The sequence below is a fragment of the Pinus tabuliformis genome, chromosome Q (genome assembly GCF_031772625.1).
Source record: "Pinus tabuliformis cultivar Carrire ecotype Pingquan chromosome Q, CPIR1, whole genome shotgun sequence".
Lineage (NCBI taxonomy): Eukaryota > Viridiplantae > Streptophyta > Pinopsida > Pinales > Pinaceae > Pinus > Pinus tabuliformis.
This window is the reverse complement of record NC_142296.1, coordinates 1,242,144,399-1,242,160,185: the sequence shown is the minus strand read 5'-3', so window position 1 is coordinate 1,242,160,185 and position 15,787 is coordinate 1,242,144,399. Positions and strand designations below refer to the sequence as shown.

The 15,787-nt window shown below is 41.5% G+C and overlaps 1 protein-coding gene across 4 annotated transcripts in view; it reads right to left on the bottom strand.

Moving 5' to 3' along the window:
* LOC149224312 (uncharacterized) overlaps nt 1-15,787 on the bottom strand; it is a 222,851-nt gene that overhangs the window by 145,262 nt on the left and 61,802 nt on the right. Inside the window, exon 2 of one of the 4 annotated variants that reach the window (XM_089386091.1) lies at nt 5,036-5,685. The exons of the other annotated variants lie outside the window; for them this stretch is intronic. Coding sequence (XP_089242217.1) covers nt 5,564-5,685 — 122 coding nt within the window. The 3' untranslated portion in view covers nt 5,036-5,563. Of the gene's footprint in view, nt 1-5,035; nt 5,686-15,787 lie in introns of those variants that run through there. 4 annotated transcript variants of the gene reach the window in all.

Sequence of the window (15,787 nt, the reverse complement as noted above, 5' to 3'; positions counted from 1 at the left end):
TAACAAATTAGGGTTTGAGGAGGATGAAAAGGTATTTTCTAGATTTGGGTTCAAGGTAGCTATGGCTCAATCTGAAGGCTATGGTTGACCTATGGATACTCAAATAGGTTTCTCAAACACACCAAACAAGGAAATAATCGAAATTATCATAAACTAGGGTTTAAATCAGCAAATTGCAGCAATACAACAGTTTGACAGCAGTAAATCTAACTCATAAAATTATGAATAATCAACATAAAATGAAGGCTAAATTGAAGAGTAAACTAAGAACTAAGTTACAGCAATTTTTGACAATTAGTAAGGCATATAGAAGGCTATAGCACATAAAACCTTGACATCTGCCCTAGAAAATGGCTGAAAATGCATGTAAAAAAACAACTATACTTATCCAATACACATTTCGACTATCTTTAACCCTAGGATATGGATCTGAAAATGTCATTAAATGCTGAAAATGTAAGGTTTTTCTATAAATTAAACCCTAATATAGCAACAACAACAAAAATGAATTTTGTTAATTTATATGAATGCCACGTGAGATGGACTAGTGCCTTCTCTATCTATGGCATATGGAATCTAAGATTCAAGCAATTCTAGGGTTTCCATGGAGTGATAACAAGATCCAAACAAACTAGGACAAATAAACCATCTTTCCCTAGGGTTTGAGATCAAGGCTCTCAAATTGAAGAGAGAAAACTATCTCTATTCCCCAACTACTTGGAAGAAGGATTTAGTTTAACAAGGACAATGAAGCAAATACCAAATAAACTAACTTAGCATATGAACATTCATCCAATAATATATAATACAAAGATGAAACAAATAAACTAACTTACTCCATCATGCATTATCCAAGATTCACCATAAGCAACCATGAAAAGAGATCACATCATACCACAATTCCACCCAACACAATTCTCTCAACTAGGCCACCATAGCACATAAGATAGAAGAAGACTAACCAAGATATAGATAATCTCAGGTTGTGACAATAAATCCAAGAGGTGAATCAATCCCCTATATATATGAAGGCAACCAATCTATTTGACCTCTAATTTAGGGTAAAAACCCCTAAAACACATAATCCATAATATAAGGTGGTTAGGTCATCAAGCCGACCCACAAAGATAGATTTTATAATGAAAAAGTGCAATGTATGACTCATAAAAAATTGTCTCATCCCATAACTCAAGTCTCTTCATCTGAAAGTGGTGCCTCATCACCAAAAATCCCTCTAAATCTTAATGCCATGCTCCATAAGCCCATGTCATCATCAAATGTAGCATATGGGTGACGATATCATCAAGCTAGGGCATAATGTCATAATGGTAGAAGGTGAAAATTTTCCCTCCGAAGGGATCTCAAGTCATCATCATCATCAATCACCATCAAGAGAAAAGCAATGTCCATCAAGAAGGTACTATGCCAACGTGGGGACATCCAGTCAACTCAAGGGCACATCTATTCTGAAAGCAGCATTCAAGGCCAGAAAGTCATGTCCAAGGTCCTAAAGCAAGAGGAGGGTCTAATCATTTGTGCCACATCACCCTCAAGGTCAACAGCCCTCAAAGGTGTTCCAAGGTCCTCAAACAAGTGTTTTGCATCATCATGGAATGTGGTTGGACATCCTCTATGAAATGCTAGAGAAGCATCACATCATCCCTCAAGGGATCCCGGCTGCACTTGAACAAACCATCTAGCACATACTCAAGGAATCAAGTGAGATCAACATCAGCAATACTAGACCCATAAGAACATCAAGGTGGACCATATTTAATGTCAAAGCCATCAAAGTACTTCACACAAGTATCACCTTCAAATGTCTAACTATCTTATGACTATATAGAAGTTGCCAAATTTAGGTATGGGAGGTTATCATAGGTCCCTATTAGGTGCTTCCAACCCTAAGGGGAGGAACAATTCCTAGGTTGACCCTTTCAAATGATAAGTGTAATGTGATAGGTGTTATGGTAAGGGGTTTACTTAATGAAATGTGCCATAGGTTATGTAAAACCATCATTCATGAGCACCTTTACATAGGGAGATCTTAGCTCCTTGAGTTACTTTCCCTCGCCTTTGTTTTTTCAAGCCCTTGATTTTCCTTTTTCTATGCTTTAATTGCTTGTTTAGCAAGCTTCATTGATTATCATGTGAAAATGATATAATATATAATGACACCAACCCCCTTCAGGCCTTTTTAAGGGAACGGGGTGTCTAAACTCTAGACACGACCTCCAAGGTTACTTTATGGAGATGGAATTATCAAAATTCCTCTTCTTTCAACCACCTTAAAACTCTTTTATGAAATTACCATCGTCTTCAACTCATCAAGAGCTTTCCAACAATATAAATTTCATCAAAATCCAAGCTCTAGACCCAAAGTTATGCCCATCCGAAGAATTACCCTTCTTAGCGTCACGTCCTCATCTGTACCATTGCCACGTAGCAGATACTTAGCAATGCTTTGGCCCCATGTCACCATTGAACAATGCTACATCAACAAAATATGGCTAACATGTGGTAGTCCCTTCCCACATGTCACCTCCACATAGGGCCACGTGTTCACTTAACACGTCAACCCAATGCTCACATCTGGATCTGAAATTTCTAATATTCCCCGTTATAATGATTTCTTGGATCTTCAATCTTGCAGATTCATCTAGGCATTTCAGAACTTCCAGATCCGAGATTTTCTTTTTTCCCACTACAGTCAATGAGCAAACCTTCTGGATATCTGAATCCAGGAAATTTCAGAAGTCGCCTTTTAAAAGATATTTTGTAATTTTGGATCTCCGCTATCTAGAGCTTTTTGCCATCCATGTCACCTCCACATCGACTACCACCTAGTTTTCACATTGACACCGCAGTGCCACTTTGATCGACGTCACCATGCCACACCATAATCTGTCAACATAGATCAAACCTCACCCAAATATCCAGGTTTTTATCTTTCTGGATTTATATAGATCTATCCAGATTTGGAAAAACCCAAAGGGGCTCATTTCACAAAACTCCATATTTCTGGATTTCCACATTCCACATCACCTGCCAAGACAGGTGACATGTCAACCGCCATGTCAACTCATCTACACCACCATACCACATCATTGTGCCACATCAACAACATGTCAACATGCCATGTCATCCAAAACTACCCTATTTGTCATGTCAACATGAGACATCATCATGCCACGTCAGCAGTGAGCACCCACCTACCTGTATGGTCTGTGAGTGCCCATGTGGGCTCCACATAACTTCCACATGGCCTATTGCACTAGTATTCAGATCTGAGTTTTTCCATAAATCCCCCTTTTCAATTTTTCCAAGTGCTCGGGCTTCTGCTCCTTGACAAACTCCATGCTGACACTTGACAGATTTCAACCTCGTCTGCTACTATTTAACAAAATTTGGATATTATCCCTTAGCAGGTCCTGTTAATGGATCACTAAGCCACCAGGAAAACTAAGAAAGGTCTCCAACAACACAAGGACAATTCAATTAATGGACCAACAGGCCACCAGGAGAAGAGTCTTCGAAAACTTAAGGCCAATCTGGTTAGCAGACTTCCGTGCTTAAGCCCCTACGTGCTTAATCTCTCAGTCATGGCCCCCACCAACCAATGTGACCAAGGGTCAAGGTTGAAACGCCCAATCCCAAAATTTCTACAAATCAAACCCTGAAATCCAAAGGGTCATCCCTGAAATTCAAAAGCTTCCACTATGCTTCTAAGATTGTTTCAAAGGACTGAAACTGCCTCCGACAAGGTAGAAACTTATCCAGAAGTCTTTTGAAGGCTTAGAAGTCTGCAACAGCCTATAAAGACAGTCCAATAACACTGCCACAACCAAGACACTTCTCCAAGGAAGACAAAGAGATGGCCCATGCCAACTCCACAACTTCACCCAATTACAATGAGATTTTATCCCTCCTTTGGGCTATAAACTTCAAACTTCAGCTCCAAAAACTTACAAATAGGGAGGCCAGCATTTTGGCTTATCTCTTGAGGAAAACAAGGTCCCCATGACTCCTTAACTACAGATCTGTAAAATATCTTCTAGAACTACCCCAAACAGGACATTATCCACACTTTACAAGGTCTCCACTCAAGGAAAGACCTCTCAGTCTTTTCATTTCTATTCAGGGATAGAGCACAGTTGTTCCATCCCACTGTTGGCCTAGCAATGGCCAAGCACACTAACAGAATACAAGAAAGGCCTTAGGCTCAAATCAACTTATGCATCATACTTCACAAACCATACATCCAATATTCATCACACGTATCTACTTTAAGGAAAGCCTCTGTTTACAAAGTTCTTTTCTGAAAGAAATAACAGCTAGTACTCGATAAAAATAAAATTTACTTTCAGCTCATCATTGCAACATGCTCAGTAACCCAGCATAGTAACTTTTATGAAACACTGAACAATAATGTCATTTCATTAAAAAATATAGGGTTACACTTATTTTCGTCCCATTTAGCTTTGCTGGAAATTGAAATGGAGAGCCATTCTCCACCCAACCATAGGCTCAGCTACACTTCAGTTTTCTTGCAGTTGGCAGCCCCCGACCTAGATTCGATGCCTTGGGAGGAAGTCCCACTCAGGGTTCAACAAGATTCAAATCAAATAGAGGACATGAATGTCACTCTCCTTCACATACAAAAATTATCCCTTTCAACCATGAGCCAGAGCCTGTTAACATTCACAATATGGCCACCACGGGCCTACATAGCAAAAAGGGAGTCCTTCACTAATCCAGCAATTCCTTGATACTTCCCTTTTCTCAGTGCCTTATGTGCTTAGTTAAAACAAATTATTCAGACAATTATCCAGGCCCTTTAGCTCAGGCTGAAGGTTTCCACACTGGCTTCCTTATCCAAATTCAGTTAAAAATCACAATTCCACACAAGATCATTGTGACTCAAAAGGCTTTCAGTCTCCCACATGCAGTTCAGTTTTGTTCCATGGATTACGCCCTTCTTTGCAATTCCTCTGATTATTCGCATATTGCACAACTACCTCTCTATGTTGCCCAATGATACACACACTCCACAACATGAGAATTCGAGGTCCTTGCCTTCGGTTGTGTGGTCAATTCAGAAGTCTCTGGATTGGTACGTAGCCCATAGTACATATCTCTAGAACATTTCAATACCATCCCCATTCCTTCCCATAATTGTTGGCAATTAGGTAGTTCAATTACCAAATCAAAAATATGGACATTTAATTCAGGTAAGATAGGAAACTTTCAAAATCCCCTTACAGCTTCCCCTCAGGCATCAGGATCCATATTGGCAGCTCTCTCTTTCAGTTTTCGGCAATATATTAAATAGAATGCATATTACATCTAATAAAGCCTGTCAAGATATCCATGTTGGCCATTTCCAACATTATAAGTCTTAATTACAATTACAAAACATGGGGTTTTAAAAAAGGGTGTTACAATCCCCTCCCCCCTCAAAGGAACATCGTCCTCGATGTTTTACAATTCATGGCAACGACTATTTATAGTAAACATAAATGGATGTGTCTTTTTCATGGCATCCTCCACCTCCCATGTTGCCTCATCCGCTCCAAAGTGCTTCCATTGCACCTTGCCCTACGTGATGGCTCGGTTCTAGAGCAGTGTCTCCTTCCTGTCGAGTATGCATTGGGGTTCTGGTTGAAACTCTCCTTCGGGTTCCACCTAGATCATAGCACAATCAATAACATGAGTAGTGTTATATACATACTTTTTAATATAAGATACATGAAACACATCATGGGCATTTATAATAGGGGTTAAAGCAAGTCGGTATGCTACTAACCCGGTTATTTCCATAATCTCAAAAGGTCCATACTAAAGTGGTAACAACTTAGCACATGTTTTCATTTTTAAGGAACTTCTATTTAGTCTTATCCAGAGATATACATGTTCTACTAGGAATTCCTTGTGAGTTCTATTCCAGTCTGTATAACTCTTTTGTTGATCTTGTGCCACTTTCAGATTTTTCTTACTCTTTATCACTTCCTGCTTCATCTCTTTTAGCATTTCTAGTCCAATGGTGATTTGATCCACTGGGATATCCCAACCATAGTTTTTAAAACCGGAACCGGTGACCGGACTGGTCCACCTAATGAACCGGTTTACCGATTGGAACCGGTCTAACCGGGACTGGTTTGGTCTAAACGAACCGGTTTTAGAAAAATACATTAAATAATTATTTTTTAATGAAAAAACTATTTTTAAGATTTAAAACCATGATTCCAAGCCAATAGAGACAAAATATGCAAAGATTGTTCATTTATATACCATGTAAAGGTGAATATATCAAAATGGTACCAAGTGCAATACATATCATCGACAAAATACATAAGCAATGAGGCTCTAAATGGCCTCTAGAGTGCAAAAACAAAGCCTACAAACTATGGGGCCAGTGGCCTACTACAAGACTCCAGTCTAGACTCTACATATATGATAATAGTAATACTATAATAGTGATCAACATTATCACTTGAAGTTGAAACTTCTCATGAGTCTCAGTCATCATGATCAAACTCAGTTGGTTGAGTCTCTACTCCCAAACTTTGCAGTCACAAACTTCTCTATTGGTTCAGTGACTTGAGTCTCAAACTTCTGAAGGTATTCTGCCCTAATATGCCCTATTATTTCATTTGGTGCTCCACATGGCTTTACATGGCCTCCTATCCCAGCCAAGTGTTGCTTGAACCTGTTAATACCCCCTCCTTGAATGGATTTTTGGCAATATTTGCAGATCATTTTGCCATCAATCATATCACAATGAGCCCATGCAGTATCTCTGGCTTTTGGAGGCATGATGACTACCTGGATGGTAGATCATAAAAGTGAGAAGTTTATAACACATAATAAAAAAATTAATTCATGGACAGCAATCAAATGAGGAATTTTCAAGTGCAAATCCTTACCTGGAAATGCAAACTAGCTTCCTTAGCCTCCTCTTGAAGATGGCAACTCCACTGACAGCTACACACTATCTCCAAAATAGCTCCAACTCCAACTCCAACTCCAAGATGACTACTTCAGCAAAAACTCAACACTCTCCAAGCTCACAAACACTCACAAATACTCCAAAACAGTTGTGTGAGACAAATGAGAGTGAGAGGGGCCTCTTAAAGGCTTGGAGAGGGTGTTTTTGGAGGGAAAACACCCTTAGTTCCCCCCCAAAACCCCTAAAACACAGTCCGCATTACACTTTTTTCATTACACAGTGAGCGTGCCTCTAACCAACTGGTTTAGGACGGAACCGGCCGGTTTTGTATCCATCCTAAACCGGCCGGTTAGCACCGGTTTAGGGCAAATTTTAGCAAAATGGGCAATTGAACCGAGTTTTTTGGCCGGTTTAGACCGGTGGCCTTGCTAACCGGCCAGTTAGACCAGTAACTGGTTTTTAAAAATGGTTTTTAAAACTATGATCCTAACCAATTAGAATATTGAATTTTTTGTTATACAGTGCTTCGAATGGACTCATCGTTATTGACTCTTGATAACCATTATTATAAGAAAATTCTACTAGCAGTAGGTAATTTTCCACTTCTTGGGTTAATGCATAACATACACTCTCAGCATATCTTCCAATATTCTATTCACCCTCTCTATTTATCCATCAATTTGAGGACGATAGGTTGTAATGAACGCTAATTGTGTTTTGTGTTGATTTTGGGTAGCATCGGATGTGCTCTAGCTCTGAAATTTTGTGGAGGGGCTAGAACACATGAGATCTCCAAAACCCATAAATCATTTGGAGAAATTCCACCTGGATGAGGAGTTATTAAAATAATTAATATTTTTAATAGGATCCTAAGTCTAAACTTAAGAAAATAAAAATATTAATGGGTATTAATAAAAATATGGGTGAGAAACTTCTAAGTGACGAGGATCAAGTTTGTTTTAATCTTAGCCATTGATTAGGGACTTAATCTTAGTTGTTGATTCATCAACAGGAAAAGTATAAGAGGAGGCTTGAGGGTCAATTGGAGATACACTTGTGAGATCAGTGAGTTCGATTTTTCTAGGGCGACGTTTGTTGAGAAAATCAAACAAGTGATCTGTTGCAGCAGAGGGGCAGTGATAGTTGAGGTTGGAGGATCTTCTCCAGGACATCGAATACACAGCAAAGAGAGGCAAAGAGACGCCAGAGGAGGCAGTGCAGACCTAGGGAGGCTGACGCTGGGCCAGGAGAGCCCACGCATTTCTTGAGGCAGTGCCAGTGCAGGGGTAGAGCCACCCTCCAGCAAAAGTACGAATTCAGTCAGGGAGCTGCGGGATCAACTGAGAAGGCTGACGTCAGAGCTCTAGGAGGCAAAAGGAGGCAGTGCAGTGCTGACGCAGTGTCCTAGTGTGCTCCACGCAGGCCCACGCAGCTACTGCGAAGGGGCAGCATAGTTGTAGCCGAGGACAGTTAGTCCAGTTGTCGAAACGGAGAGATTTTGCCGAGTGAAGTGAGGTAATCTCACATAGGTTTTGTAATGGATAGCCGAGAGGGCATCCAGAGTTGTATTCAGAACTACTGCTTAATAATAGAAAACCCTCAAAGCTGCTGCACCGGTTTTCCTGCATTGGGTTTTTCCGGGGACGTTTGTCCAAAAATAACGGTGTCCCTTGTGTATTTGTCTCGTTCTATTTTCAGTTCATGATCTGTATGTATGTGTAGTCTGCAATAGTGTTTTCATCATTGTAAAAAATTAAATAACTTGTTGAATATAAAAACAAGTAAGAGATGATAAACCAGTGATTGCAGTAGGATTTATGATGTGTAGATTCAGAAATTTTCACATGGTATCAGAGCATTGCAGATCATAGGAGACTGAAGACACCAACCGAGAGATCCAGAGAATTTGTTGCAGAGAAGCAGCTGTCCCGAGTGACAACGTTGTTTTAGAGGCAGAGGAGCAGCTGCAGGAGTGACGCAGAGGCTCACACAATGCCTGCGTCAGCATTCTGAGCCTGTAGAGGGTGACGCAGTACCCGAGAGGAGCTCACGCAGTGACTGCGTCATCTCTCTAGGCCATCGTAGAACCTGAGAGGCTCAATTCAGTCAGTTGTCGGGGCTAGAGAAGCAGTGCAGATTTGATCAGTGGAGTTGGTGGGACGCTATTGTTGTTGGTGTAGAACAGTGTCTGTGGAGACAAAGCCGAGGAAGAGGGAGTCACTGCCTTGACAGATTTCTAGGCAAAGAAATCTAGATCCGAGTTGCAGCAGCAAAGGAGGATTGGAGAGGAGTGATTCGACATTTGGCCAGAGGATATCCGTGAAAGAAATCGGGACGCAGATGGAGTCTAGAGGAACTTGTTCCTTAGAGGGTTTCTTGCACCAAAGAAATCCAGTTCCAAGTCTTGTTGGATTAGTAGCAGGAGAGGGAGAAGAGAACCAATCCTATTTTTTGAGCAGAGATGGCAGTCAATGGACTAAGGGATCAGGACAAATTGGATGGAGCATCCAATTTTGTCATCTGGAAGGCCAGGCTCTTGGCAATCCTAGACAAACATCGCATCAAGGACTATGCCTTGAAAGTAGTTGTTGTTCCATTAAAAAAGTACGAAGAGGCCCAAGCGAAGGCCAAGTGCATGATCCTAGACGAGGTCAAAGATCATGTAGTACCACACATCGCTGAGAAGGAAACAGCAAGGGAGATGTGGGAGGCACTAACCACCTTGTACCAGGGCACTTTCGTCCAACGGAAGATGCTATTAGAAAATCAGTTGAGACAGTACCAGATGCAGAAGGGAGAAGAGATCGATCCCTTCCTCCTCAGGTTGCGCAACCAGTTGACTTTCATGGGGTCTACACCAGATCCTAAGTTCATGGTCAGGACTGCCCTAAATGCAGTCACCAAGGACTGGGAGACATTTGTCCAAAGTATCTTGGGCAAAGCGACTCTCCCCAGTTGGGAGGAGATGTGGGCAGCTCTTCGACAGGAAGAGATCAGGAGGCTGACCAAGGCAAGGAGTAGTTGCGAAGGAGCCCAGGTCAAGAAGGAGGAGGAGGAGGATGCAGCTCTCGCATCATCGAGACAACAAGGGCAGCAAACAAGAAAGAAGAAGGATATTTCCAAGGTCAGATGCTTCAAGTGTGGGGAACTTGGAAATTTCGCCACTCAGTGCCCCCAGAAGAAGGGTAAGGAGGAGGCTTCTCACTCGAAGGCTGCTCCAGCGAAAGCTGACAAGGAAGGCGAGGATGGCGATTGTGCCATGAGTGCTCATGCACCTCTAGAGAAGAGGTGGGGCGACATGGAGTTGTAGTCGAGAGGACTACATGACGCGCAAGATTCTTAAGGTGCCCAAACTCTTGGATCACATACGGTTATGGAAGCCGTTAACCAGAGTAGCAAAATGACGGTTGTTGGTTGGAGCGAGGTGTGATGGAGCAACAGTGGCAGGGCTAGAGTGCCAAAGTTTGAGGCAGCGCAATGGATGTTGTAGCAGTGCGAGAGGCACAGAGAAGTCTGCAACAGTGCAGTAGCAGCAAAGGGTCAGCATAGATGAGCAGCAGAGGTAGCTTCAGCATCACGAGGCATCCAAACTGACCAGCATGTCAGTTTTTGGGTGAAGTTTCAGTTGCTTACTTCTCAACAATTGAGTTGCAGTGCAGCAGTTAGCAGTGGTAGTGCTATGGGCAGCATGAGGCAACATTTTGAGAGGGAGTTGTAGTACAAATGTAGCAGTGGCAGTGGCAGAGTCATGGGCAGCAGTACAGGAAGCAGCAGTGCAGTGGGTGAAGGGCATCAGGCCAAGCATCAGCAGCACAGAGGACTGATGCAGTGGATCAGTGTAGTACTTCTATTGAGAAGTTTTACTAAAGCACATTCCTCGCTAAGAGGGAGTGTTGATTTTGGGTAGCATCAAATGTGCTCTAACTCCAAAATTTTGTGGAGGGGCTAGAACACATGAGATCTCCAAAACCCAGAAATCGTTTAGAGAAATTCCACCCGGATGAGGAGTTATTAAAATAATTAATACTCTTAATGGGTTCCTAAGTCTAAACCTATGTTGCAGGAAACATGGGGTAGGAGCGTGTTTCCGTACGGAAACGAGTACGAAATGCTGAAACGCATTTGGTACGGCCCTGAAACGTGGCCAGTACAGCCTGAAACGCGTTTCAGGGCCTATGACCCACGTTTCAGCATTTACTTGTGTTTTTTTTAATTTTTTTTATTTGTTTTCTAATCTATTCTTACGTTAACCTAGTGACTTCTAGTTGCTTCCAGGTGCCTGTCTAAAGTTATAAAAGTGAACTTTTGCCCTAATGTTGATAAGCAGTTCATGGTAATGTTAAATTCTTAAAGTAAAAGTGATATTCTCCTTTATTTTTCATTTTCATCCTTTTACTTAAATTTTTAACATTACCATGAAATGATTCAGGATGTTTGAGAGTGGTTTCGCCCTCATTGGATTTCATATGGAGAAAGTAGAATTTTAGATCTCACTCAAAATCCAGCAGACTTATCTGTTTTTAGGGATTTCAGGATTGGGGGGATTGCAATGTTTCCATTGGATTTTATCATGTACTAGGGTATGGAACTTGTATTTAACCGAGAGAACAAAGCCCTCTACGCAGGGGAGATTCCCAATAATCAAGAGAATGTAGACTACTAGGGTATGAAACTTGTATTTAATCAAGAGCACTAAGGTCATTCGACTATGTAGGAGGAAACTCCCAATCAAGCACGAGACAAAAAATTAGAAATTTCTCGTGGCTGATTTTGGATATTTCTATTGTCATTATGTGATTATTCATGAGTAAATGTGATGTAAATTTAGATACTTATAGTTTATGCATTGACAATTGACAATTTTATCATAATGTAATAAATTAGAATGTATCATATATGCTTTATGATTGCACATATTTCTTAAATGTCTTAATATATATATATATATATATATATATTCGCATTTCCTCGTTTCCAAAATTTGGGGAGGTCGCGTTTCGTATCGCTTCCCATTTCGGAAACTCGTACCCGTTTCCCCGTTTCGTGCAACCTTGGTCTAAACTTAGGAAAATAAAAATATCAATGGGTATTAATAAGAATATGGGTGAGAAATTTCTAAGTGACGAGGATCAAGTCTGTGTTAATCCTAGTCGTTGATTAGGGACTTAATCTCGGTCGTTGACTCATCAACAGGAAAAGTATAAGAGGAGGCTTGAGGGTCAGTTGGAGATACACTTGTGAGATCAGTCAGTTCGATTTTTTTGGGGCGAGGTTTGCTAAGAAAATCGAACAAGTGATCTGTTGCAGCAGAGGGGTAGGGATAGTTGAGGTTGGAGGATCTTCTTTGAGACCTTGAATACACAGCAAATAGAGGCAGAGAGACGCCAGAGGAGGCAGCGCAGACCCAAGGAGGCTGACGCTGGCCCAGGAGGGCCCACGCAGTGCCAGCACAGGGGTAGAGCCACCCTCTAGGAGAAATTTGAATTCAGTCGGGGAGCCGCAGGATCAGCCGAGAAGGCCGATGTCAGAGCTCCAGGAGGCAACGCAATGTTGACGCAGTGTCCTAGTGTGCTCTACATAGGCCCACACAACTACTATGAAGGGGCAACGCAATTGTAGCCGGGGACAATTAGTCCAATTTCCGGAACGAAGAGATTTTGCCGGGTGAAGTGAGGTAATCTCACATAGGTTTCTGCCATTATATTTTTATCTCTGTAACTGGATAGCCCGAGAGGGCATCTAGAGTTGTATTCAGAACTACTTCTTAAAAATAGAAAACCCTCAGAGTTGTTGCATCAGTTCCCGCATTGGTTTTTTCCGGGGACGTTTGTCCAAAAATAACGGTATCCCTTGTGTATTTGTCTCGTTTTATTTTCAGTTCATGAACTATATGTATGTGTAGTCTGCAATAGTGTTTTCATCGTTGTTTAAATAATTAAATAACTTGTTGAATGTAAAAACAAGTAGGAGATGATAAACCAGTGATTGCAGTAGGAATTCTGATGTGTAGATTCAAAAAATTTCACATTTTGTTGACAAGGCAAAATGTATCGGCAACAACAAGGGGATCTCCCTAGTGTGAAGTCCCAATTAGACCTCACACCATTTGGAATAGGAGTCCCATCCGGTATGTGGGCATAGCTACGACCATGTTTGTTTTCTAATCTCAAGTGAGGCGAGATCTAATCTCCGCCATCAATCACTTTGACATTACAGTTAGGGTTAGTGTTTTAGCTCAATGTAAAGTTATAAAAGCAAGGCTAGGGAGAGGGAGGACACACCATACAGTTGCACTAGCCTCAGGAGGAGGAGTGTGATACTCCGGAGTGTCAGGTCCGAGGAAGTACGAGAGGGAGCCTAGAGATCCAGATTTGCCAAGGAGATCGAGCACCGATCTAGGCCATATATGCTGATCAGATCCAAGGCATTTGTATTTTTGTATTTTCTCAATTGGGCCATTTTCCCAGGACAGGAGCCCAAGTAAGTTCCGAAGTTATTTTAATGAAGAACTGTGATTGGGAAGAAATATGTTTGTGTCATATGTGATTGAGATTGGTTGTGTAATTGTGCTTTTGCAAAATATTTTGTTAGGAACCTAATTGTCTATTTAGTTAGTGAGTTTTATGCTAGGAATTAAATGCCAAGTGTTGGGTTCTAAAAACTAACACGGTTTAAGAGCTAGAAAGTTGAAAGTCAATCTCGGTATCATGGATGTTAGGGTTTATATCGGATTGTTGGCCCAAGTTCGATTGTGATTGTGCAAAGGCGAGAATTTTTTTTTAAAAAAGAGTCGAAGTAAATCAGCCAATCATGCAAAGGTCGAAATTCTTTTTTGAGGCACGAGCTATTTTAAAAAAAAAACGAAAAGAAGGTATCTAGGCCGCCAAGGCCAAAGGCCTGTAAGCAGGCCCACCTAGAAAGAACGCGTCAGGGAGGCTGAGAACTAGAGACAAGCAACAGGGTAAGGAGGCACAACGGTGGCACAATTGCAAGACCTGGTCGGCTGCTAAGAGATCGAACACAACCGCTATAGGTGAATGTGCGCAAGGGTTGAAGGTCGATTGGCCAAGCAAGACTACAAAGGGTAAATTGTCGGACGTAGGAAGTAGGGTTGCAGGGGACTATTAAAATTAGGCAAGGTCGGGACAAATTTCCCCTAAGGGAAACCCTAAGCCCCATATGAAGCTCTTCGTACCAAATGAAGAATTATAAAATAAAATTATTTGGGCAAATATTTATATGAAGGTCCTGGAGATATAACAATTAATTAATCCAAAATTTGAAGATTTCCCTCCATATTATAAAGTCGTCCTTAGTAAAATGAAAGGGTTTCAATTAGTATATATAGGGTCCAATGGTAGCTCAAGATCATAATCGAACGATTTAATTTTTTGAGGTTCACTTATTTGCATAGCTCTGAGATTTATCGATTGTCACGGTTGGGTTTCGCATAAGGGTTATGACAGGACTCTCGCTGGACATTAATCTTTTATCGCTCTGTAATTACATGCTCTCAATAAAGATGCTTTATCTTAGGATTGTATATTCTCGGCTATACAATGCTCCGCATCAAGACATATACTTTATCAATCTCACTCTTTATGATCTCGGTTTTGCTCACCATAATAATACTTTGTTGGCTTATACTCGCACATATCTATGACCCGACTATATGACATAGTTGACTCAATCCGCCTGATGGCACGATGGCACAATGGCTTAGTCTACCCGACGACATGATGGCCCAATGGCCCAGTCCACACGATGGCTTAGTCCGCCCAACAGCATGATGGCCCGATGGCCCAGTCCACACGATGGCTCAATTTGCCCGATGGCATGATGGCCCAATCCACATGATGGCATGATGGCCCAGTCTGCCCGATGGCCTGATGGCTCAGTCTGCCTAACAACGTGATGGCTTAGTTCGTCTAACATCATGATGGCATGATGGCCCAATTCGCCCGATGGCACGATGGCCCGATGGCTCAGTCTGCCTGACAGCATGATGGCCCAGTCAACACGACGGCACGATGGCCAAGTGACTCAGTCCGCATAACAGCACATTAGCCCGATGGCTCAGTCTACACGATGACATGATGGCACGGCTCTTTAGCACAATGGCAATCTAACTAATGACACAATGTCACAATGGCCCATCTTCCAGATGGCACGTTAGTACAGATTCTCTGCTCATACGATGGCATGGTCTTTGTCCTAGGTATATCGCATGTGTACCATTGTCTTGACACAACGCTTATGTATTACAGTCTTGGCACAATGTATTACAATTTTGGCATCAGTCTTGGCATCAGATATGCATTATAGTATCGACACATGGTCTCGCTTTGATGAGTGGATGGATATGATAACAGTTTTTGGTCTATGGATATAACAATAGTCTTTGGTCCATGTATATCAATATGTGCATAGGTATTTATGGATGGCAGTCTCATATCAAAGCAACATTAGTATAAGTTCAGTGGCAGTATTTACATTAAAAATATGATGAGGTTATTCATGACAACAGTTATATTATTGATATAGCTTGTTCACAAACAAAGTGTGAACAAGTCTTGTATAGACCCTTATGCATATGATGTCTCGCGATGATGCAATTTGTACCTCAGCTGAACAATTGATGAAATCTAATAGCAAAAGAAGATTTGACAGGCTTTCCCCTTAGTGGGGTTTTGCCCTGGTCTCTCCATGTGTTCTTGCTTTTCTTTTGTTGTTTCATTATGTGCCGTTGTATTGTTGTTGTGATTGTTCTTTCTACATAATTGTATATGGCTTAATGGTGTTTTACTGTTGTGGGGTGAACTCTACGTAAATGATGAA